The sequence below is a fragment of the Columba livia genome, chromosome 1 (genome assembly GCF_036013475.1).
Source record: "Columba livia isolate bColLiv1 breed racing homer chromosome 1, bColLiv1.pat.W.v2, whole genome shotgun sequence".
Lineage (NCBI taxonomy): Eukaryota > Metazoa > Chordata > Aves > Columbiformes > Columbidae > Columba > Columba livia.
Genome location: NC_088602.1, coordinates 198,101,315 through 198,125,633, shown reverse-complemented (window position 1 = coordinate 198,125,633; position 24,319 = coordinate 198,101,315). Strand labels below are relative to the sequence as shown.

At 39.9% G+C, this 24,319-nt stretch overlaps 1 protein-coding gene across 2 annotated transcripts in view; it reads right to left on the bottom strand.

Annotated features, from left to right (window-relative positions):
• Positions 1 to 24,319, bottom strand: part of RELN (reelin) — a 289,062-nt gene that overhangs the window by 106,581 nt on the left and 158,162 nt on the right. For both annotated transcript variants that reach the window (XM_065049108.1, XM_065049107.1), the window contains exons 9-13: positions 23,947 to 24,043; positions 20,980 to 21,220; positions 7,982 to 8,127; positions 4,044 to 4,195; positions 984 to 1,096 (exon numbers count right to left, since the gene is read on the bottom strand). In XM_065049108.1, the coding sequence (XP_064905180.1) occupies positions 984 to 1,096; positions 4,044 to 4,195; positions 7,982 to 8,127; positions 20,980 to 21,220; positions 23,947 to 24,043 (749 nt within the window). The remainder of the gene's footprint in view (positions 1 to 983; positions 1,097 to 4,043; positions 4,196 to 7,981; positions 8,128 to 20,979; positions 21,221 to 23,946; positions 24,044 to 24,319) is intronic.

Here is a 24,319-nt window from a genome sequence, read left to right as displayed (position 1 = left end):
GGAAGCAGGCGAGGAGGGAAGCCACGCACAATGAAACAATGCAAGTGACTCAACCAAACTCTGGCCAAACCCTGCTGTAAACTTTGCTTGCTGAACGCGAGAGTTACAGTGAAAATGCACACAGACCTGTGCTTGAAATCAGCTGCACCTTTACTGCCAAATTTTCCACACACTGTATAAGCATATGGCATTTCAATCTCTGGTGCATCCACGTGTCAACATATTACATATAAATTTTTGCTGTCTTTTTTACAGCAGCAGGGTAAGGACGCTTCAGGGCTGGGTTACTCAGGCTGGTCTGTTTCCTTGCCCTAGACAGGAAGGATCCTGACAGCAAGCTCAAGGTCACTACTGTGCTGCCTGGCTGGTGGACATGGTTGTAAGGAAGCTGTAGGACCAGCAGAAGAGAAGCTGCCAGTGCACACTGCCAGCAACTGCGTCCTATGGCTGAGGTGACTAGGCCCACATCTCCACAGATTGTCTAAGAGGGCACACAATTGTATTTAAATTGGAAACAAAGAGTGTAAAACGTGAAAACTCCTGCACCGGGCATGGGAAAGACATCCAGGCATTTCCAAGTCACTCTCCTCCCAGCCACTGATCCTGCCATGACTGATGCTCTCAGAATGTAGCTCCTGAGTATCAGGCCACGGCTACCAGGAGCTTGGGTGGAGACAGGAGTGTTTATTTGCAAGAAGATGTTATCACCAAAGTTTTCAGCTGATGGCTGAAAATTTTTACTTGTTGCCCATTTTCCCATTATCCTAGCACTAGCCAGCGCTGCGGTACTGCTCTGGAGACCAATAACTGCAGAGCCGTGTTACAAAGGCATCCTGTCACTGTGACATCTGCCTGTGATTTATGTCCATGAGAAGGACACGTTTGGTTGTCCCTGTGGAATGTAACATACAACATTGTTGTGATGGCTTAAAAATAGATTGATCTATCCATCCCACCTTCCGACTTTGTTTAAGATGATTTACCTTGTAAGCAGCATAGGTCAGGGTATCAAGAGGAATATGTTCCCTTCTGCCTTCAATCTTGGCGTAAAGTATGACATCATTTTCATGGGATTCTCCAGAATCACAAGTTCCTCCTGTACAAAGCATATTTGGGGGAGAAAAGAGTTAATTGAAGCCCTTGTTATTGGAAAGTGGAATCATATTATGCAGCCATAATTATGAAAATAATTACAGCCAGATGCTATTTAGTTTAGGATATGAAACAAAAGTACTCCAGTCCTAAGGACACAGTGTATAAGAACTATTTGATCAGATGCACCATGCCAGAAATCAAGGGGGTTGGCAATTATGAAAGCCTCAAGTAGGTCTCTTAATCACCTTATCAAAATATTTTTAATAGAAAATGCTGTGCCCAAAGCAATACTTTTCTCCCTATGCTTTAAATCCTATTTACCTAGAAATGCTCTGATTTTTGAGGTCTCATCAGTAAACTGTTATTTAGTGCTCACACTCTGTGCAGCCGCATACATCATATGTGGGGTCCTCTTAAATACTCCTCAGCTGATAGTTTGGCAGCTGAGAATTTGCTGTTGGTAGGAAATGAGGAAGACTCCTGTGTACCTTATTTCTCGTGTTGCTGCTTCTACTGTCTACACCATATCCTAAAAGTGATGGAGTCTACTGTATCCGACAAAACCTGTGCAGCATGGTTGCTTCACTGGAATGGGACAGCATTTGAAATATCTTCATATCAGTAGAATCAAAACCACTTTTAACCTCCTCCAAAAGAGCAGGTGTATTGGCATATATGGACACTGAGCTCTACATTGTAGTTATGAAATGGACATCATCACACCAGTTTGGTGATCTGGAAAAAAGTTTTAGAAATGAAGTATCTGTAATTGAAACAGGAAACATAATTTACCTGTACACTGTGGGTACTGCAGGTACTAAAACAAAAACAAAAAAAACCCCAAACAAAGCCAGATGAGGAAGCTCCTTTGAAAAGTCTGAAGTTAGAAAGGCTGCATATCTGAAGCACTTCCTCTGCTTTTTTCACTACAGATGGCCAGTATTTGGAATGGACTAGGGAAAGCAGTGCAGAGAACTAGATAAAATGTGCACCTTTGATGTGTATTATACTGTAATAAGGATCACAAATGTGTCCTTTCAAATATTCTGCTTGCCTGAATGTTTAAACTATTATTTATTTAATTTACAAGTACAAACAGAACACATTTTTCAAGCAATATCTCCCTGCCCTCTGCGCCTACACGTGCTGACAACTTCTCCCCTAAGTTCAGAAGGTTAAGCAATTTTCTTTCCTGTTTCGCTTGCAGGTGTTGTAATGCTTGGAAGAGCTGGGAAAAAGCATTCTCTTTTTCCTGTTCTTTACTGGTAATTCATGTAACACAGAGGAGATGTGCGACAATTTAGGACAACAACATGAGGTCTTCCAGTCATTAAATAAAGGGTGTTTTTTCTTGTTGTTACAGAAGGTTGCTTGTGGAGGTCACAAGTTTTGTCTCTGCTTCCTCCTTTATTTTTCTATTATTCTCTACTTTTAAGCAAAAATCCTCACCTCCTCTAAACATGGTGTTGAGAGAATAATCTCATGCAATTTCCTTTATGTGCAAAATAAAAGTTCTGGAAAAACACCATGAGGTACTGAATAATAATCACCATGTGCATAGGGATTTTGGACTGTTACAACAACGAACTAACGAAGTTGCATTGACAGCAACAGTGGGCAGGGGAAGTGCCAAGACAGGTTTGTTCTTGGTCACTTTCTTAGTCCTAGTAAATCCATGAGGTTGTACTTTGACCCAGCAGGGAATGTCCACAGATGATACTAACACCAAAGCAGTGCTTTTCACTAGGGATGCCACATGTAGGACATTCCTCCTCCAAGACTGTAGCACCATTAGCACACTCTGTGTGAATCTCACCCTGGGCCAATAGATTACCAGAGGAAAATATTTGTGAATATAGTAAGAGCTTTTGAGCAGAAACTATGCTATGGGTTCAACCAAGTAAGCCTGTCCCACCTCAATGCTACTTCTATGTCATCCTTATGTGCAACTGTGTTGACTCTGATGGATTAACACCAGACCCTACATGGATATGACTGCAGGTGCCTATAAATACCCTACAGTGTGGTAAGGATGACAAAGACATGACTAACACTTCTCATATTGGGGTAAGAGGCACTGAGTCAAATCAGAAGATAAAAGAGAAGAAGATGCTTCTTCACATGAAGAATTGTTAAACTATGGAGCTGTTACAGGATCTTGTGGACATGACAGGCAGGTTCAGTTGATTAAGCGCTAATACCAAGGATCATTTAAAATACTCTGGAGGGGTCTGCCTCACCTACCGGCTACTCCAGCAGGCTGTGACTCTCCCCCAAGTCCTGGGTTATATCTGCCAGCCTTGTGCTGATGTCTCAGATGGACTTGGACACCTCCAGTGGCAACAAAAACCTGTGCTTATGTATTGAAACCTGTCCGAGGATCGAACAAAAGTGAACCCACACCTATGTGTGCACTGTGTGCTTAAGCTTCCATCACATCAAGGGAGCTCCAAGCCATGCAGTCAGTGGAGTCCAGGGAGCTGCACAGCTGGTCTAGCAAAGCTATGTCATGGTAGGCTGATGGGTTTTTCCAATGATTGTACTGACCGTATCTCCTCTAACTATAAAGGAAGTTTTACACCTTTGTGTAGCTTCTACATTACACTGTTTTAACCTGGAAATGGCTGGATAAATCCATGGGAGTAACGCTACTAAACTCATAATGCCCCATCTCATTCATAAAGATTTGCATCTGCAGGACTGTGCCATCTGGAATAAGATCTTTGGAAGGCCTATTTACTTCTCTACCATATTTGTACACTTGTGTGGGCATCCAGAAGGATGAATTCTTGGTCTGATTGAGGTCAGTCTTACATCCTCATTGGCATCAGAGTAATGAATCAGAGCTATCGTCTTCTGAAGGAGTATTTAAAATTGTTCTATGCACACTACACAATTTAAACCTCACATGCTCCACGTGTTGTACTACATTAGGAATATATACTCACCCATACTGAAATAAAATCTTAAGTTCCCGTAACCTGTAGTGTCCATGTATGGAGTGCATATTTTTCTTTCTCCATCTCTGAGAAATACCATAGCTGAGCCAGATTCAAGTGTCCCACATTCAGTACCAATGACGGCTCCAGAGATGTCCCACCTGGAGAGGTCAACAGTGGGTGGAGAATGTGCAGCAGCACATTACTGATAAACTCATACAGAACATTTTCTAGAAGTTCTTTTGTAAGTATAAAAGTATCTGCTTCTACTCTTACACAGAGGACAATAAAATGCAGTTTTTCAAATATGATTTCTATGACATTACTTTCATATTCCATGCCAGTTTTTAAACCTAGTTGAGTCAAATAAAGCCAAGTAAATGTAAATATTTTAAATAAATTGGCAGAAAACCATGAATTACTAAAAAAACCGAAGCTTTTAATGGATGCTGTTACCGAATATTTAGTGTTGTATTGTTCTATAATTTTCATTGTTTTTCTGGCATAAAAGTGTTTAAAATATGATTGCATTCTTTCATTTCATATAATCTAATGTTTATAGATCAATGCAACCTGAAAAGGCGCATACCCACCGTACCTACTACACAGTCATTAAATATGTAGGTAATAGCTGAAAATGCTTTCTTTTCATCTTTTTGAGCATTTAGGGTAACAGTTTTTGACTAACACATGAACAGAATATGAAAAAAGACTGCTGTGTTTTTAATACGTGATGATACGATCTTTCTCAGTTTTTCTGTGCAGCATTTTCTCTTATTTTTATTCAGTGATAATTAAAAGAGCTGTTGCAGAATTTCCAATTAAATATTTTTTAATTAAAAATATGTTTTCATCATGAAAGCACGGGTTTCTTCAAAACTTGATTAAAATATTTTGAAAGATTAGGAACTATTGAAAATTTGTATCTAATTTTCATCTGATACATTATTATTCATGTTGAAGGCTTAATTAATTAATAATAAAGTATTTTAAAATGATAAGTCTGATAAAGCAACGAAATTATTTAGAATCACTGAATACTGATAATCTAAACATTTAACGAGCAAGTGGGATTCAGGATGAATGAGAAAACATTGAAGTTCAGAAACCTTTGTGGGAAGGCAAAGCCTTTTCCTGTCTGATTCCAGCAGAAACAATCTCTAGCAGCGATGTGCCATATGACAATTTCAGAAACTGTCATTTCAAGAATTAACAGTCTGTTTATCAGTTTAACCATTTCAAAATGTATTTCTAGGATCTTCTTAAAATCTGCCAGTTTCCTGAATGACCTGAGCTGTGACATACCAGCAGCATGCCTGTTTGGAAATACTGCTTTAAAACTGTCAGCCAGTTACACAGAAACTAGTGAGCTTAGCATCACTGAAAAGCGTTTTTGGTATAAAAATAAATATGTTAATGAAAGCACAGTGTAACCTAACCCTAATTCTGAGAGAAGTATTTTAGTCATGCAGACTTTTTAAGGGTAATGTGCAATATAATCAAAATACAATTTTGAAAATGGGTCTCCGGGGTTGAAGACAAGTACAGAATTAAACAGTTGTGCCTACTTTCACTTACACGACAAAATCTCACAATGCTCCATTGATCTTTTGTATGCTCTATTTAGCTCAATTAAAACACTCTCTGTGGTGACCCACAAAACAACTCAGGGTCATGAATGATGCAGATCGTGGATGTTTCCAGGGTTCCTCTCCTTTTAGGTAGCATTGGAAGTGAAAAGCAGAAAGTTCTAAAATGTTAAAAAACTGGCACTTTAATAAAAATACATCAAAATACTGCCTGCAAGGATAATGGAGAAGGAACCTGGACAATGACGTGACAGAGATGTAGACACTCTTGATTAAACATTACATTTCTATTCCTTTATCCCTCACATGACTCTTGAAATTCTTCTTTACAAAAGAGGTGATAGAGTGATATATAGATCTAAATTAGATCTACCGGACACGGAGTTCCAAAGCTGCAATGTCTCTGCTCGAGAAGCCAGAAGCAACCTGATGTGTGGATCTGTGCACTTTTAAGATCAGGCCCTAATTTACGCAATTGGGGAGTAAATTGACAGTGGGAAGACACATGGTACTAACAACAGCAACCCCTATCCACGTAACCTACTGCTTTAGGTAGGACATGCTAAAAATACCAATCAAATGCTTATTAAAAATAATGATAGGCTCCTCTGCCCTCACTGCTGAGCTCTTTCAGATGTCTCACCTCCACGTGCATTTGTTGCAGAAGAAGGTGGTGGTGACCCCTATACATGAGGTTCCTCTTGCTCTCCTATAGGAGGGACATTTTCACCTCTCCCTTGAGAGCTAACAGAACTGACAGGCTCCCCTGCTGTTAAAAAGAGGAGCCTGAGAACTGCCTGTGAGCTCTGTCTCAAGTATAAAGTGTTTCTGTGACTACTTGAATACAGTAAAACTATATTTCAAATATAGCTCAAATAACATCCAAAAATATTCCTCTAAGAAGGAATTAAAGAAGCTCATCTGTTTGCAGTTGTGTACAATTCCCAAAACAAAGCCAAAATGTTGCAAAGACAATGGTGGTGACAATTTTATATGATGGGGATGTATTCTGCTTTCAGTGTGTATTCATGGCTACATGCAATTTTAACCCCCTTTCTTATCACATCAACTGAAAGAAGTTTCTAATATGGAACAAAATGTGCAAAGAAAAAAAATGTTATGAAGCCTTGCGCTGGCTGCTTTGTGCTTTGGAAAATAAAGATTCTCCTCTGCTAGGGCAAGCTGCCATGCCACCAAGATTTTACATGGAGGGGCCCAGATCAGGACCTGGCTCCTGGGACTGCATACAGGGTGACACAGGGTAGGGGTGCAAAATGAATCTGCTGGCAGTACCTTGACCCGCTCCGAGCTGGGAGTGGTGAGATCTGCAGGTTGCAGTGAGACACTGTGTGACAGGGAAAATGTAATACTCCTAATTCAGAAGAAATTGTGCATTTGCCAACCAGGGTAAGGTATAAGCATTTTATCAATATTTCCATATTTCTACTACTGCAATTAATTTTTAAAAGTTTACTCATTATCTGGTATTCTGATTAGAGCAGCTGATGATGAGGGGTCTGGTCCAATTAAACACCTGGCCCAGCAAAGGCAGGATCTACAGACAGGGCATATGTCCAGGGTAACACTCCCCTCCCATTTTTTCAAGATGGAAGAGAGACCAAGAGAACATCTCAAATGTATCCCACACGTTCACCTAACACACAACACACGTGGATTCGTTTTCTTTCCTTTGCCTGCAACAGCACCCACTGTGCCATGGGTTGATTATTCAAACTGGGACAGAGTTCACAGTGAATATTTTTTTCTGTAAGTGCCAAATAAACCACGTGTCCATGGGACACATTATCATGTATTTCTTAAAAGGTGCTCTTTTCCTTCAGCACAGCATAGGTAGCATTTGAATCAGCTGCTAATGATCTGAAGTACTTCATAGGTTCAAATCAACACTCAGTAGAGACCCATAAATTAACAGCATAGGTTTCTCATTGCCCTGGGGTTTATGCAACTAATGATTTTTTTTTTTTTAATAAAAAAGAATCAAGACCACCTTGTCAAATTTGTATACTGAAGTATGTAAAATGATAAGTCTTCACCAGGACCCTTTCCCCCCCAGCCCCTAAAACTCACTCATGTTTTGGTAAGAGTAATAATTTTGCTGTCCTAGATGATTTCTTCACTTTCTGTGCCCTTGCAGCAGTCCCTGCTGGATTTGGTTTTACAGGTACTCTTTGAATGCCAATTTTTCATTAAAAACTTTGGTGACGGAATGGTCTGGAGACAGACTGTTCCTCCTGGGCTTTCCAGACTTGTTCCTTCCTAAAGTCCACAATCACCTGTTATCTACTGTATTGCTATTTATTCCAGTCTTATGGCCCTACACAGGTGAGGGTCACTCACCCTTTAGGCTGGCTCTCAAACTCTTCTGCCCACTGTTCCTGGGCATCCTCTGTGGAAAGGTCCACATCCCGGGTTGTGGCGAAATTGAACTCGCTGCCTTCTGTCCCATGGAAGTAGATGGAGTTTCCCTCCGACTGGCAGCTGTGCTGTGGACAAAAGGAGCATATGGGAGATGATGTTACATCAGGTAGGTAAGGTGTCCTGCTCAAGCACTGTCAGAGCTCAGAGCGAGCTGTACATTATCTAATGATTCATCAATGACTGAAACAAAATGAAAACAAAAAAAAAAGACAGTAATCTTTGACCTTTCTTGGCCTGCTCCCAGTGATGATTGCATCCCAATCTCATACCTGCTTCCCTACAAATGCACTACAGACATTTGTAAAATTGTGTTTGCATAGAAAAGGCATGTATCATATCTTTGGGTGTTTATTTCTATTTTAAAGGATTGTCATTATGTCTGGCACATACACAACTGCGTGTACAAATAACTTTAGTAGTCTATCAAATATTGCTATGGGTATTTTGTCAGCATAAGAATTTCTTGCTGTGAAACACATCAGATCTCCATGCCTGAATTTTTGACAGAAGAGGTGTTTGTACGTAAAATTGCTATGCATTGCCATACAATAAACTTTGGGCCTGAAGAGTATTAGCAAAAAGGCTCTATTTGCTGTATTTAATTTCAATAGCATAACAAATAGCTCTCTAGGCAACTAACTCTGGTGATACAGCAGTCTCAAGGGTCCTGAGGCTGCCCCAAGCCCAACACATCTGCTTTTCCTACTGTGTTTTTGTATATACGGCCTCAGCAACACCAAATGAAGCCACATGTCTGCCCCAACATGTCCTGACTACTGCAGCTCTCCAGGAGCATCAGCCTGGAAGAAGCTGTTCGATGAGGAGCACAGGTGGGTTCCAGCGCAGATTTTCTTCTTTCTCTCATCTTACTTTTGTGTGTCTGATAAACTGGTAAGTCTGCAAAATCCATGTGGCTGAAACAGATATTGGAAGCTTCTAAAAAAGATCCACCAGCCCTTAATGCAAACTGAGAACTTGATTTTTTATCAAATTGTTTGCACTAAAACAAATACTCATAAAAGTAATAATTAGCTCAAACGCTTTTTTCGGAGGGGAAATCTTGGTCACATCAGAAGTGAAAGATGAAATAAGAAATTATTAATTAGAATAATTCTGCATCCTCCAGTTCAACATCTGAAAAAGAGGTACAATAATGCCAAATTGCATTGACCTTTTCAGTATTGTCTATGCAGTGCCCTCTTGTCTCTGAGCCCCTTCATAATACGCTAATGGAAAGTATGACGATCATGTCTTCTGTGTTTAAAAAGGTCATGGTGGTGCCACGTAAGTGGATATAATTACATTTTTAACAAAGAGAAAGAAGTGAGAAGAAATTAAAACTGCCCAATACATCTTTGTCTATGGGATTTTATGAACAAAATACATAACACATTTTGTCATATTCTATAATTCTTTTGTCATATATCAATGGCAAAAAAGGACGAGTGAAATTTTTATGTTGATGATTTTCACATGTGGTTGCCTATAACTTAGCAATTAATTTACGTTTCGAAATGTAATTTTTGACTGCCTTTGTAGAGGTGCCTACATATTGTTAGAAAAAAGTCTGAGTACATGAAGTATGATTTTTGTATAGAGACTTTCTAGTTTATAGTTGAATGACAACATCTCTATGTTTATTAACACGGACTAAATATCACTTAAAGAAATAAACACACTATAAAAACTTAAAGACTGTTTCAACTCCTAAGATAAACACATTGGTGCTAAAGTGTCTTTCTTCCAAAGAAAGGTCAAAGCAATAGAAAGATTCTGAAGTGTTGATGATTTATCACAGAAAATAGATTTTGTCACAAGTCTCCTTACTCTGCTAATGCACCATATGCACAGTGCATCATATATGCAGCTGCTGCCACTGAAAAGGCAGAATAATTTACACATAAAATATTTTATAACTAGTAGAAATTAATGAAACTATTTTATATTTACTTCTCTTTGAGAAGCACTTTTGTACTATGCAGTTATTTATAACTGACTGAGAAATGGCTTTTGTTCTGTGCTCACAGGTATTGTTAACATCAGAATTTTGAGAATAATTTGTTTATTTTGCTTCTTGCCTTTCAGAATTTCCTTCATTTGCTGAACAGAAACAAAGTGTCCTTTATCTGTCAAGCAATCTGCCACAAATTCCTATTATCTGTGGGCAGTCAAGTAAATACATTAAAAATAAATATTCAGGTTAAAACTTAATTCAAATTTATACATAACCCTTTGTCTCTTGGGAAACAGATAAATAGATCGTACTGAGCTAGCTATTACAATTGCATGCAAGCTTTGGAAAATCTTTTATAAACCTTACATATTTTTCAGGTGCTAAGTTACATGTGAGTATATACTTGATAGTGGGGCATGTAATTACTAATCTCTTGCTTGATGAAAGCCACCTATTAAAGTAAACACAAAACATATACAACCCCATTATCATTTAATGTTTGTATGTCCTTCTGCCCTCTAAGAGAATATTTACTGAAATACATCTGATGGAGTTTCCATTTAGGTTGTTAAGATAAATAAATGGGCAGTTTGGCAAAAGGGTGAATACATGATTATTTATACAGTGTTGTATGATCAACCCTTTATGAAAGCATCATTTATTTCATTAGTTCTATAAAACTATCTCTATGCTTTTATTGACAGCTACACAGTATCTACAAATATGTATTTTATTCGTATTTCGAGTGTTGATAACACACACAACATATGGCTCAAATCAACCTCTGTTCACATTAGCTTTGAATTTCATGTGAAACAGCCACACAGAAGAAAAGTTCAGACAGGGGTTTAACTCCACATACCTATGGAACCAGTCATAGAAGGTCATTATCTTTAAAGGGAGTAAGAACGATGCTCAAAACACATCTATGTGGGGTTTTTTTCCATTTAATGGGCTGCTGATGGGTGAAAAACCTCAAAGAGCTCTCAGCCAAATTTTCCAGGAGCAAAAGAAGCTCCACAGGAGCTGGTCCATCACTGGCATTACCTCCAACTACCTTGTCAGCCTTGTTAAACATCCAGGAGGCTGCTGACTGTGTTGGATTATTTTGTGGTTTTGTAATAGGGCTTGAACAGATTAGAGACTGAATTGAAACCATCAGACTCATTTTCTCTTGGGCTGAACCCAGGATTTTAATCCAAGCCTCTAGAATTAAAGTACAATTTACATACTGTGTTGCCTCTTTCCCAAATTAAAGGCTTTACACTTGCAATGGTAGTCTATATTTTTCCAGTACAAAATGACTGAATTTTACATTTTTCTTTTTTCTCTTTTTCTTCTTTTTTATTTTAATCATTCTAAAGTGATAACAAATGTGGAACGAACATGTACGGTATTTTGAAACTAACTGTATTACGTTGTCCCTAAACTGGAGATGCTGCATATCTCCCTGTGTAGATGTAGAGTTCTCTTTTACAAATTTAAGATTAAAATTTCTTCTCTGTTTCATTTGTGTTTACACTTAAATGATTTATAAGGACAAATTAGCTTGCTGTGCAAATTTTGTAACTAAAAAGGCCAAATGACAGCAACTTGTTGGATATTCATCTTTGTTACCATGGAAGCATCAGTTGTGGGTCTAGAACTAAAGCAGAGTTTAATTTTGTATTCAAAAGAAGATTAAAAGGATATGAAACATTTAGTGTGTCCTTGCACAAAGTAGAACACTGAAAAGTTAACTAATTTGTGAGAAAAAATTAATTTAGAAAATAAATCCTTTCACGAATCTGATAACCCTCATTAGACAAAGTTTTCTCTCGAATCACCCACATAATAGAACATGGGACACTTGCAAGCACTTGAATGGAGCCACTTCATAACAGTAGCTGTTTCCCATTGTTTGCAAGTGGAGTGGGACTATCAGCCTACCATAAATAAACTGTTGTATTCGTAAATAAACACCCTCTGCCTGTTGCCAAATGGAAAGAAGCCAAGTTCTGTTTCAGGACTGTGGTCATCCCAAGGAGAAAAAAAACCCAGTTTATTTTAATCTGGCACTACCAATACCATTATTCACTAGCTGCAATTGTTAAGCTATTGCTTTGCATGAATAGGGCAAAATGAAAATTGGCTGGATTCATTCCCATATCTCAGCATGCTTTGATTTGCTTTCAATCTAATCTTTACTCTGAATTTTCTGTGTTTCTGCAGTTAGTCTACAGGATAGTTATGGTATCACTGCTTTTTCCCTGCTTCCAAGGCCCTGCAAGGCTCATCCTCACCTGCCTCCACTGTCTCCCACATGCACCATCTTAAGGCTGACTTTTTCTTGACTGCTGATGCTTACTACGATGTGTGCTGGGGAGACGACCCAACTTGCATGCCCGTGCCCATGCTGCCCACCATACTTGTCAAATTCCCCACAAGCTGATGTCCTTCAGACACTTCCTTGGTGCTTTCCTCAACAAGCCCTATCACTGATGCAGAAGTGTTTCACTGCTCAAAACCATTGGTCAGCAAAAGCAGGAAAATCAGATTTGATGAAGAAGGTACTTTCCAACTGGACCTATTTATGTTTTCATAAAGAAGCACTGGCCAACTTGCAGTTAAATGGCTTAAGGGCCCCACGATCTGTGATCCTGCATCATGTCCCATGCCAGAACAGTCTCCATATTTTGAAAGACTTACATGAAGAGGCACCACATAAGGAGGCATGTGCCACCCCCAGTGTGGCCTGTTGGCTGGTAGGGACCTCTGGAGGTCCCCTGTTCATCCTGACATGTGAAGTAGCACAAGTGTCCACCAGATCAGCCCATGCCGCAGTTGCAGATAAGGACACATCCCTGAAGATATTTAGAAGCTCGAAAGACAAGGATTGGAAATGTAAACAGAAGCACTGAAGTTCACCAAAACCAGCTGCTGTCCCGGTTGTTCCAGTCAAACTTGTGAATCAATAAATAGCACTTGGCTTTACACTAAGGGATTTCTTTACTTGGAGAGTAGAGCAGAGGACAACTGATACAACTGTGCCGTTCAGAGAAACATCAACAGGAAACACTAGTGTGAAATTCCTCAGTGTAACAGATTTTTGGCTGAGGTGCTGCATATCAGCTTCCTGAGGCTCATCTCCACGCTCACATGAAAATGTCATTCATCTCTGTGCCTTTAAAGTATCCACAGTCATCTTTACCATCATTTAATTAGGTTTTTATCAGAGATGAACACCGATGCACCTCTCCATATTATCTCTCCTGGGCCTAATGGCCCCAATGATTCTTTCAGACAGCTGTAGCCTCACAATTTATTTTTTGGCGACATTTCTTGCATTGGAATGAATGTGTCGGGCATTTGGGCAGTGCCAGCTTGCAAAGGGCTGACGGCAGATGGAAAGAAATCTGCCCAGTGTGCCTTCACCTCTACATGAGCAGAGGGCCATCAATTTCCCCCATTAAGGAGTTGTCACGCAGCCCACCCAGCTGGAGGAGCATCTCTGATAGCCAGGCTGGCTGGCGTATGCTGTTCAAATACAAAATGCACTTTAAAAGGAAACTAAAATATCGTTTGTCGGCAAATTGAGAATGCATGGCTTTGACCGCAGCCAATTTTTTAATGACTGTAATATTTTAAGTGATTATTTTTGCCACTTCAGATTGCTCCTTCGAGAAGAGAGGGGTTTTTTTTAATTAAAATCTAGGCAATGCAAACAGATGAGATATGAGAAACAGAGGAAGAAAAAAAAGATGAAGAAAATTAATTAAAGCAGCATTGTCAATGGAGCCATAAATTAGATACTGTGTCTTTTTGGGAATGAGTCACACAAGTTTTTAAAATTTTTAGATGTTGACATGATAGCAGGTAGAAGGATAGATTCTGTCTTGATAAAATCATATTCTGTATGCAATGTCTTAGCCAGAAAAAGTATGGTGATTGCATTTAGGACAGATTCTAAGTTCTGTGGATTTGGTTTTTAACACTCCTGTCCTCCAGTCCCTTCTTTAACCAAAGGAAAAAACACAATGTGATTAGAAAACTTTCCCATGAGATAAACAGGGCTTTAATCTTTCCCACATGCTACATTAGCATATAATTTAATATAGGTTACAGAACAAAATCCTTGGCTTCACAAGCAGACCAGGTGCATGGAGGGTTAGAGTTCACCTTCCCTTTCCAAAATAATGGGATGAAACTTGTTCTATGATGTAGTAAAAACAGTTTATCAAGTGTCTTTTCACCTATTTCCAACTACAGACTGTTACTTCAAGGGTGGTGATCAAAACACTTCACTTGTTTATGGATGATCTATATGATGTGGATGGTTCTTAACTTCCTGAGACGTTTCATGATGTTTGTACAATATTGGTCATTCTGACAATGACCGATTTCCTTAATGAGTTATTTAAGTGGCATGAATTCGTCTATGTTATTGGGAACTATCGATGTTTCTAACACTCAGCAGTGAGCATGATTAGACTTCATCTGTTCTTCTGAAAGTAATCATCATCTGTATTTACACCACTGTAGAATTAGAGTGAGAAAGAGTCAACTGAAGTAGTTTCTACTTTTTGGTCTCTGATGGGGCAATTCATGTTGTTTTTATTAATGTGCATCTCATGGTGACCTGCAAAGACTAAATTCTTTCCTTCTAGGAGGCAGGAAAGCCCCCTGGTGCTTTGACGGCAGCTCAGAGCTGGCGCTGGCTCCCTGCCACCCCCCACCACACTTCCGAGCCACAGGGAACTGGCACGGAGAGAGATGCACGTTCAGCATCGCTGCCTCACAGCGATTCTTAGCTGCTCAGACAGCTCACAGCACCACAGTCAACCACCTATCAGCTCCAGTGACTCCCTAGGCATTGTGTCTAAGTATTATTTTAAATAAAAGTGTGATTATTAACTACAAAAAAAAAGCAAGAGCAATTCCATGCATGAGCTAGATCCAGTCCAGTGGATATAGGATGACTCTTCACGGGCCCAGCTCAGAGTGCCCACACCCGCACCAAAGGGAGCCAGTCGACAGGTTTTGTGCACCCTGCTCTGCTTTCCTCACCTCTCCTCCGCTCTCACTCTCCTCCTTCCACCCACAGAGAAGCAGGAATGTCTCTCAGATGAGGGGCAGCAGGAAGCCTGCTCACCTCTTCCCAGGAAGATGTGGTGGATAAGGGCTCCTGTGAGGCAAAGCAGCTGGCAGAAGGCTGGGTTTGGCCCACAGACTAGATACTGCCTTGCTACATCTTATTCAAAAAACAAGAGTGTTGTCAGAAGCATCTATATCTGTGTAGTTTGTCCAATGAAAGGTCATAGCAATTTCCATCTGCCATTTTCACACTGGGATAGCTAGAGCATCACCTTTCCTTCTGCAAAAAAAAAAAAATTATCTGATCCAATGGGCACCTCAACTCTTTTTAAAAACAATAATTTAAAACCAACAAATGGAAAAAAAACTTAGTTCATTTCAGCACAAGCAATTAAAATTGACAAAGATACATATGGAATGTCAGAACGTTTGTTTTGAAAGAAGACTATCCAATGTCATTCCTGTTAATTAACAGAGTATTCAGAGATTTAGAAATCTGCTCTGGAGCTGAGGGTGTGGAATAGCTTAATCAGCCTTTCTTTTTGCCAGACTCCTAGGCCTGTGTGCATGTCTTCCCTGCTCAGTGACACACAACACCACCGGTCCAGGAAGGGTTCACAGATCTAGGATGTGCATAGCCCTGACGTGCTCAGGGTGTGGCAAAAGGTCATGGGGTTTTACAGGCACATTTTCAGCATATTTTGCTGAGTGTGACTGTTCAGTTCTCCTACTCTCTTCTCATGCAGTTTTCTTTTCTGCTAAACTGGCATGAATTTCTGGGAAATTAAAATGAACTGAGTGGTGATGACCTGTCAATTAAGGGGCTTACTCTACCAGGATATTGGGACTGGGACATTTTCAGGTCATGTCCACGGCAGTGAATAACGTGCATCAGGTATCATTCCCTGGCCCTAAAACCAGCTTGCTCAGTGAGGCTGGTACAGACCTTCCCCTGTTGCCCCATCCCATGCTATGCCAGGTTGCATACGTGCAGCTCAGCAGCACAGACAGCCTCAGGTGTAGTCCCCAAGTCCTGCAGACCAAACAAACTCAGCTGACTGGCTGGACCGCAACCTCCAGCTACAAAGTGAAGAGCATCTGCAGTTACTGTGAGACAGCAATTCTATAACTTGACTCTTCTCAAAAGTGGGAAGTGTCACTGGATTAACACATCATGACCAAATACACTGCCACTCTAATGTCTCTAATGATCTACACTGCTTTTTCCCAGATGTGGAAAAATTCCAGAGACAGGTGTTTTGGTCTCAATGCTATTTTTGTGTAATCAAAGCACTGCAGAGACGTGAACTGTAAGACTGCTGAAGTAGTCTCCCTTCTCAACCTCAGTTTTTGAGCTTGCACATCTAATCAAAGAAAACTGAAAAACTTGGCAAATGTTGTACTTCAAAACACAACAATTTCTGGTCAAATATATGAGATATATGAAGTGCCCACTGAAAGATGAGATCACTTTTCTGTTCTGTGGGAGTAGAGATCCAAGAAGCATTACTGAAGGAAGATTTTGACTCTCCCCTCAGTTAGGTATGAAGTCTCGAGGTTCACAGACCTTTAACAATTCTCAGAGCATAACACTGCTTCATGTGTTTCAGCCATCTCAACCACCAGTGCAACATCCCGACCACGCGCAGTTGCAAGGCTGTGCTCACGCCCAGAGCTGTCATTGGAAATACTGAAATGCAGTCAGGGATTTATCCTGTTCAACACCCTTCCACATGGTCCAACACCGATAAATACGTTCCAGTGGATCCAATTAATCTCCTAAGGGTTGCTTGGCCTTGCTAACAGCATCTTTCTTGTCTTTTGCTGTCTTATTTGGAACCGAAACACACAAATTCAGTGGCTTATTTCTCAGCTTGCTTCCTATCTCAGTAGCCAGTTCCAGCTGCGTCTGCAACCAGCCATGTGCTTTCAAACGAGTAGCAACTGCTCCTGAGCGCAGCAAGAGACGTAATGAAATTGCTGGTCCAAGCTCAAGCAGCCTGGGAAAGGAGGAGAAACTGCTTCCCAAGCTGGGCACAGGCAAGTTCCCACACGTACTCATTGAGAACACACTGTGCAGATCCACCAAACTGGAGTGAATGCATTGGTGTCTAATTACCATTAATGCTTGCACTAGCCACTCCAATGACTGAATCCATCAGAAAACCTAACCCAGGGCCCAGACGGCAGTTTTCATGGTAGTACTTTTCTTCATCTCAGCTGCTTTTTAATTTACTAATTTAAGCAGCTATTAACCAGAACGGTTTTACCAGCAAAACTCCTGAATTTGTAATGTTTGCTATTTATTTTAGTAGACCTCAAGTACTACCAAAGCAAAGTTTCTACAGAAAAAAAACAAACCAAACCAAAACAACAACCTTTCTTTGCAACTTAATAAGCATCCAGTAAGATGCCAAGTATAACAAACAATTCTAAAAGCCTCCTGAGCAACTACTGGCAAAGAACTTGAGGAACCACATCTAATTATGCGAACAAAAAATAACACTGATTCTAAACTACCAGCAAAATATATCTTAATGCTATTTTTATTAACATAGTAACCCACTAGGGCAATAAAATGGTATTTTATAAGAATTCCCTTAAAAGTTTTGGGATGGCTGAAGGCATGGCTGGGGTGGGCAGGATGCTAGGATTAGGCGGGGATCATTCTCTGCCCTTGACAGCAAATGACACAGCAAAGTTTGCACCCACCTGGGCAAACTGTCTCCTCCCAGAAGACTGGTGTCATCCTTGCTGCCTACTGGAAATGTTCCCTGGCCCCCCACATGAGGGTACATCCCTTGAAGGCAATGCCTGGGAGAATGCACAAGCCAAAGCCAAGCACGGGAGTGTTGTAACAACTAAAGCGTGCAAAATCATGGGCTTTGTTTCCTTCATTCGCTACCCTTGATGTGCTACAGACCCCCCAAGGAGAAGGTTCCACCACCTGAGCAGCTCCTACTGGGACACTCCAGAGTAAACAGAGAAAAAGTTAACACTTGGAGGAATACTGTTTCTACTATTTTTTATACCAGAAATAAGTATGTGTTTTTTTCCTCTTCTTCCAATTCTGATTACCACTTGGATGAGCTATCTCAGACTGGCACTGCCTTTCCACCTGAGAAGTAAGCAATATCAGTCATTCGAGGCGGTGAAAGTTGATCTCTTGTTCCAAAGAAACTGCTTATCTTTGTGGCACAATTTAGGAAAAGAATTGATCCACAGTTTTGTATATACTAACCAAAACTGAATTAGACAACAAATAACATCCAGAAATGTGACTTTTGTATTGTCAGGGAAACTCATAAGGAAACAGTACTGAAGGAAGCCAGTGAGTAACTTAACACAAACTTCAAGAAAGATTTTTAAGGCCAGTTTATCTAACATACCAATTGACAGAGGACAGGAGGATATGAATTGAAACTCGTATGGCACAAACAGGCTTGGAAGGCAGAGAAAAGGTCTCATCAACTTGAAATGGAGTTTGGCATACTGAGTGCAGGAACTTCATTAAAAAGCAGGTAGGTGAGAGTTATAAAAGGTAGCATAGTGAATGAAATTAAATTTGCTTATCCCTTAGTAAAAATGCAAGTAAAAATTAAAATTGCTATACAGACTGACTGAACAAACAACAAGACTAGTTCTAAATGGGAAGTAAAAGGACTTGTAAGAAAAAGAGAACTAGAATTAGCTTTGGTGCAAGCTGTCCCTGTAGCATTGCGAGGGTTCCTCCAACATTACTTTGCAGGCCAATACCTTTGGCTATGACAGAGAAATCTCCTAAAAGCTTCCCCAGGTTTCTATTAACTCTTGCAGTCTGAACGCATTAACAATACTAGCAATAACAATATTGGGAATCTTGTGAAAATGTGCCACCCATTGCTGTCATCATTCTGCCATTATGCCAAACAAGTTACCTGTTTGCTGTGAAATGCTGCTTGAAATAGAGGTGACTGGTGTGGTTCCATTTAAAACGTGATGTAAATATGATTAGGACCAGGTACAAAGTTTTTTACTTTTCTATTTATACAAAACAGCGTGTTTGTGATGAACTGAAATTAGAGCTATGCTAAATGTTTTAAAGAAAATATTAGAAGTTTTTGTAAAGTTTTATATAATGTTCCAAACCTGAAAAGCACAAAAACTTTGTCGAAATGATTGTTCTTGGTGCTATAATGCTACAATAAGGTCTATGCTGAATCTGATGTAAATCTTGACCCAATTTACAGTTTTACTTTTGATATAACATGAAATTCACATTGCAAAATATCTTCAAATTATATTTGGCAAGACAGTTCCTGAAAAATTGAGGAAAACTGGAGAAAAAAACCCTTAAAAATGAAATTTGAGTACAGGAGTGCTCTACTGATGATCTAGATACACTAAAAATGTTTGAAAGAACTACGGGCTCCTGTGGAGAATAACAGGCCTACGTCTCACATAGCCTTACCGCCACAGTCTTACACATTGCCTTAACCTGGTGTAAGTGGCTACACATAGCCGCAAGTCAGCTGGGAACAGGCAGGTGCACATTTCACTTGTCCCTAAGCCAGATGATGACCCTGGAAGAATGGCAAGTTGGTGAATCCTCACTCCTGTCTTGTACAAGGTTTGACCTTGAATGGGATTTCTATCTAGAAGCACTAAGGGATCTCCAAGTTTAGGTCCCTTGTCTTTCACATAACCATAGCTATGTATTAAAACAAACTGGCTGAGTTTTACTAAACAAAAACCCAAAACAACAGCAACAATTTTGAAATTCAGAGATAAGACTGGCAACACAACAAATGTGAACTGATCACAGAAAATTATTTCATTACATACACGGGACAGTATTTGATTCTAAAATTTCATGTAAAAACTTTGTCATTGTATTTTAAATAATCTTGCTAAAGTAATCAAAACAAAACAAGACAACAGCAAACAAACAAACAAACAAACAAACCAAAACAAAAAAATCCCCAGAGAATATGCAGGTACTGTGAGTAGATTAATGGGAGTATTTACTTCTAAAAAGATTAATCTGAGGCCATTCATATCAGGTTCTGTGGGAAAAGGATAAGGCCATAACCCAACTCTTACACCCCCAGTATTCGACATCTGTTTCCTGTGCAATTGCCAAAATCATTACCAGTGTTGTAAATGAACCTCGACACATAGAAACTGCCTTTTTTTGTGAATGAAAAGTGGGACGAAAACAGTCATCTGCTGTTCAACTTCTGGCTGCTTGGAAACACAGAAAGCAAGAATCCAGCTGATTATCAAATGTTGAACAACGCTACATTTGAAGGAACTTTATGCACAGAGATCTTGTGGGGCTCCTTGGAGTTTGTCCTAAGGTAGTATGGTCTTGCTGGATATCATATATCTTATATAAAGATCATATATCAAAACAGGATCTTACTGAGAAAGAGACTTTAAAGGAGCAGCCACTAACTGAATGCACCCCACAACAGAGATGTGATATTCACAGTCAGAAAAAGTGGGAAAACATATTTTTTTTTGTCTTGGTTTGTGACAAAGTGAGTAGCAGTAGCCAAACAGCACCAAGATAAACAAACAGGTAAATTTCAGATTATGCAACAGAGAGATTTGAATTTGTTTCAAAAATATTGGACTGTTTTGCTAAAAGGAAGCTGTTTCCCATTTTCTGTTACATGATCTTTGACATGACAGTATAAACTGTCATTTGGTTGTCGTCATGGGAGAGAAGTTGCATTGTTCTAGAAATCCCTGGTGGGACAGAGAAGAGGTAAAAACAAAGTAAAAAGCCCAATTCTAGAAGCAGATGGAATGGCCTAAACACCCTTTTGTGTTCAGAGTTTGGTTAGATGTTACTGTCGTCTTCTCCATACAAGAGTAGCAATAAGCCATAAAATATCAGACTAACCTTAACTGTGGCCCCAGGAAAGAAAAGCCAGTTGCCAGTATCCACAGGATCAAGGTTATCTTCTAACACAACTTTTTTGTGAGCAGCATTTATGATCAGGATGTTGTCCAATGCCCAACAGGCTTCATACACATCACCAGCATGAACATAATCCTGTTTCCACTGAAAATGGATGTTCTCCCCTTTAGCATCTTCAGGAAGGTACAAGATGTGGATGATGGTGCTGACATTGGAAGGAGCGCTGAAAGACAATGATACGGAATTAGACCAAGTTTAAGCCACAGACAGGAATGCTTTTTCCTCATTTAACTCATTTACCAGGTATTACATGGTTGTGCTGATGTATGTATGATAATGATGTATGTTGTATGCTGATAAATCTTCAGTGGAAATCAGAAAATATTAATACCTGCCCTGAGGCAGAGTCCCACCAGCGTCTACATACAGCCCGAGCAGATGGCCTTGCTTCAAAGAAAGTGCAAGCTAAGGCAATAAATAACAGATCAGTGCAAATGTTTGGAGGGCAGGAAGAAAGAGCAGGGCAACATTCATACTCTATGGTGGTCACAGCTCCTAGGTGACTGGGTATTTTGCAGATATGGCCAAAAGGAAATGTGAAGGAAGTGTTTTACAAAAATAAGCTTTTTCCAAAAGAAACATATAAATTCTATGAACTCACAGATCCAGATAAAGCAGAATGGCCAGAGGGAAATTTCATGGTGAATTTTCTCTGACAAACCTGTCCTTCCAATCCCATGCCTTTCTTTTCACTTTTTGCTTCAAAAACAATACAGAGGAAACAATCCACTTGTTCTCTCTCTCGCTGCTGAAAATGGAAAATGTGGGGAGGAGAGGCAGACTCGGAGTGTTATGATCAAGCACTGATCAGGGCTCTGAGCTCTGTTTCCCAAAGCCACCCTCAGAGCTGTGAAAGGAGTGAGGTTCACCCCAAGCTCTGGGTAAGTGTCTTAACATCGCTGCTAGCAATGGACAGGACTGAGGTCTATGTGCAAGGAAAGGATGATGAGAATTATTATTTTTGTTTTGTTAATCATCCAGCAAGGGCACTAGCTACATTTGAACCTCAGGCTGCAAGGAGATACAAAATTAGGGTTTGCAAGATGTCAGCTGCTCAACCTAGTTTCTGCCCTGGCAGTGATGCTTTGGTGGGTTAATAGTTTGTCAGGGCTTTTAGGGAAAAAAGGCACCAATTACTTGTCTAAATAAGACAAAATAGAGGAACTTCTCTTTGTAAAGCAAAACATTGGAGTCTAGTGAAACATCGAAAAGCAACTGTATTGGGCCTGCATTGGGAACCTAGAACATTCCCCCATGAACCACCCTGCACTTGCTAAACATTTTGTCTGTCATACTTCACTGCAGCACAGCTCTGAGACATTGTCCTTGCTTCTCCCTGAGCCCATGCACGGCTCCCACCTTCCCTGAGAGATCCTTCCCCTCCCTCCTGGGAGTCCAGAGCTGAAATCCTACCGACACAGCACATACCGATACAGCACACACTGCACACCACCCACCAACACACCGATGCAACACCCACAGGCAAACCAACACAACACCCACTGACACAAGACCTTCCTTCAGAGCCACTCTCCTATCCCACCTCTTCCCAGTTCTCCTACCATTCCTTGGAGCTGCATGTAGTGCAGTGAAAGCCACTGGAGCACATTTAAATAAATTCTGTAATTCATATGAACCACAGGAGAAACGAGCATCCTTTCGTAATTCATCCTCTCCACTTTGCACAACATTGCTCTGTTGACCAATTTTCTACTGCCAGCTCCAGCAAAGTTAAAGGAACACAGATCAAACCGTATGTGCATTATCTTCAAAAAAATTTGGTTTCAAGAGCGTCTATTTGCACCATCACAAGTGCTGAGTTTCCTGGCTTGCAGAGTTATGAGCATAACAGAACTGATGGTATGGACTAGGTGCATAATTTTGCATCTACATGACAAAAAAGAAGTATTGTGTGGTTACTTTGAGGCAACTGCAGTGGCTGCAGCAAAGTTACTCTTGCTTTATATTTTTCTGAGATAAGAATTAGCACCATTTGTTTTACTGAAATTGTTCGTAATTTGTGCCTTCATCAATGAAATCGTAATCCCACTCCCACAAGGAGTGGGAGGATGAGATACTGAACTCCACAGCCCTTCAAATAGAGTTTTGCTTACTCATCAAAAGTTAAGTCATCTTTCGCTCTGCAAATTGTCTCAGTAGACTGAAAATAGGCTCAAGCAAGGTAATGCAAGAGGGCAGACTGAGATGCTATGAGGACATTACATATGAATGGCATTTTTTCTTCCCCAGCTGTTTAACTATGTTTACATGCCAATGCACAAAATACCTTTCCTAATATTATTTAATAAAGTGCTGGTTCTGCTCTCTTGGAACAAAACACCTCTGACACTGACTCTCTATTTAAAGGTGTGCATGTTGTAATGAAAGATTTTTAAATCCCCATTCATAATCCTTTGTGCTTTCATGTAAATGAATTTGTTTAAAAACAAGGCATAATCCACCATAATCTTGGTGTTAAGAGTGTTAGGAGCCAACAGTTTATATTAAACTATAAACTCTTTTTATTGAGCATTTATCTTACCAAAGTAGAAACTTGTGACACTATAAATTATGGCTCTTGCTGAAATTAAATGGTGCTAAAATACAGAAGTCATCAAAGTTTTGGGTTTTATTGGAGTCACATTTCAACTCTGTAGTCATTCCCTTCCTTACCTCCCACATCATCAATGGATGAAATTGTGATTTACTAAACCCAGTAGCAGTTCTGAAATTAGGTTTAGTGATGACAGTTTCACCCCTCATCTTTTAATGTGCATGAACAAGCAGGCACAGAAAAGTTAACAATTAAAACAAGTTTTAAAAGAGCCAGGTTTAAACATCACCTGCTCAGCCGGAAAGCAGGAAAATGATTAAAAAGCTGTAACAAACCTAATTTTCTCCAGCTGAGTCCAATCTGCAGAACTGTTCTTACTGTAGGACACGGTGATGCTGGGATCTGAGTAACTAAAGCGACATGAACCTGATCCTGGGAAAAGCAATAAAATGAGAAGCGTTACGACACAATGAAGCAATAAATGATCCTCCAATAACCACAGTTGCCAACTGCGCCTTTGTCACATCATCGCTTCTCCCGATTTTAAAGCGCTTTGATTGATGATGAAATTTCCTGTGATCTGTTGCTGAAGGTAAACACAAAATAATGCATGCTTTATGAGTCAGAAATAAAGTAGAAATGATAAATCACAGTAGTGCCATGTAATCTCTGCAAATTTCCCAGGGGAAGCCAAGTAAATTACTTAAC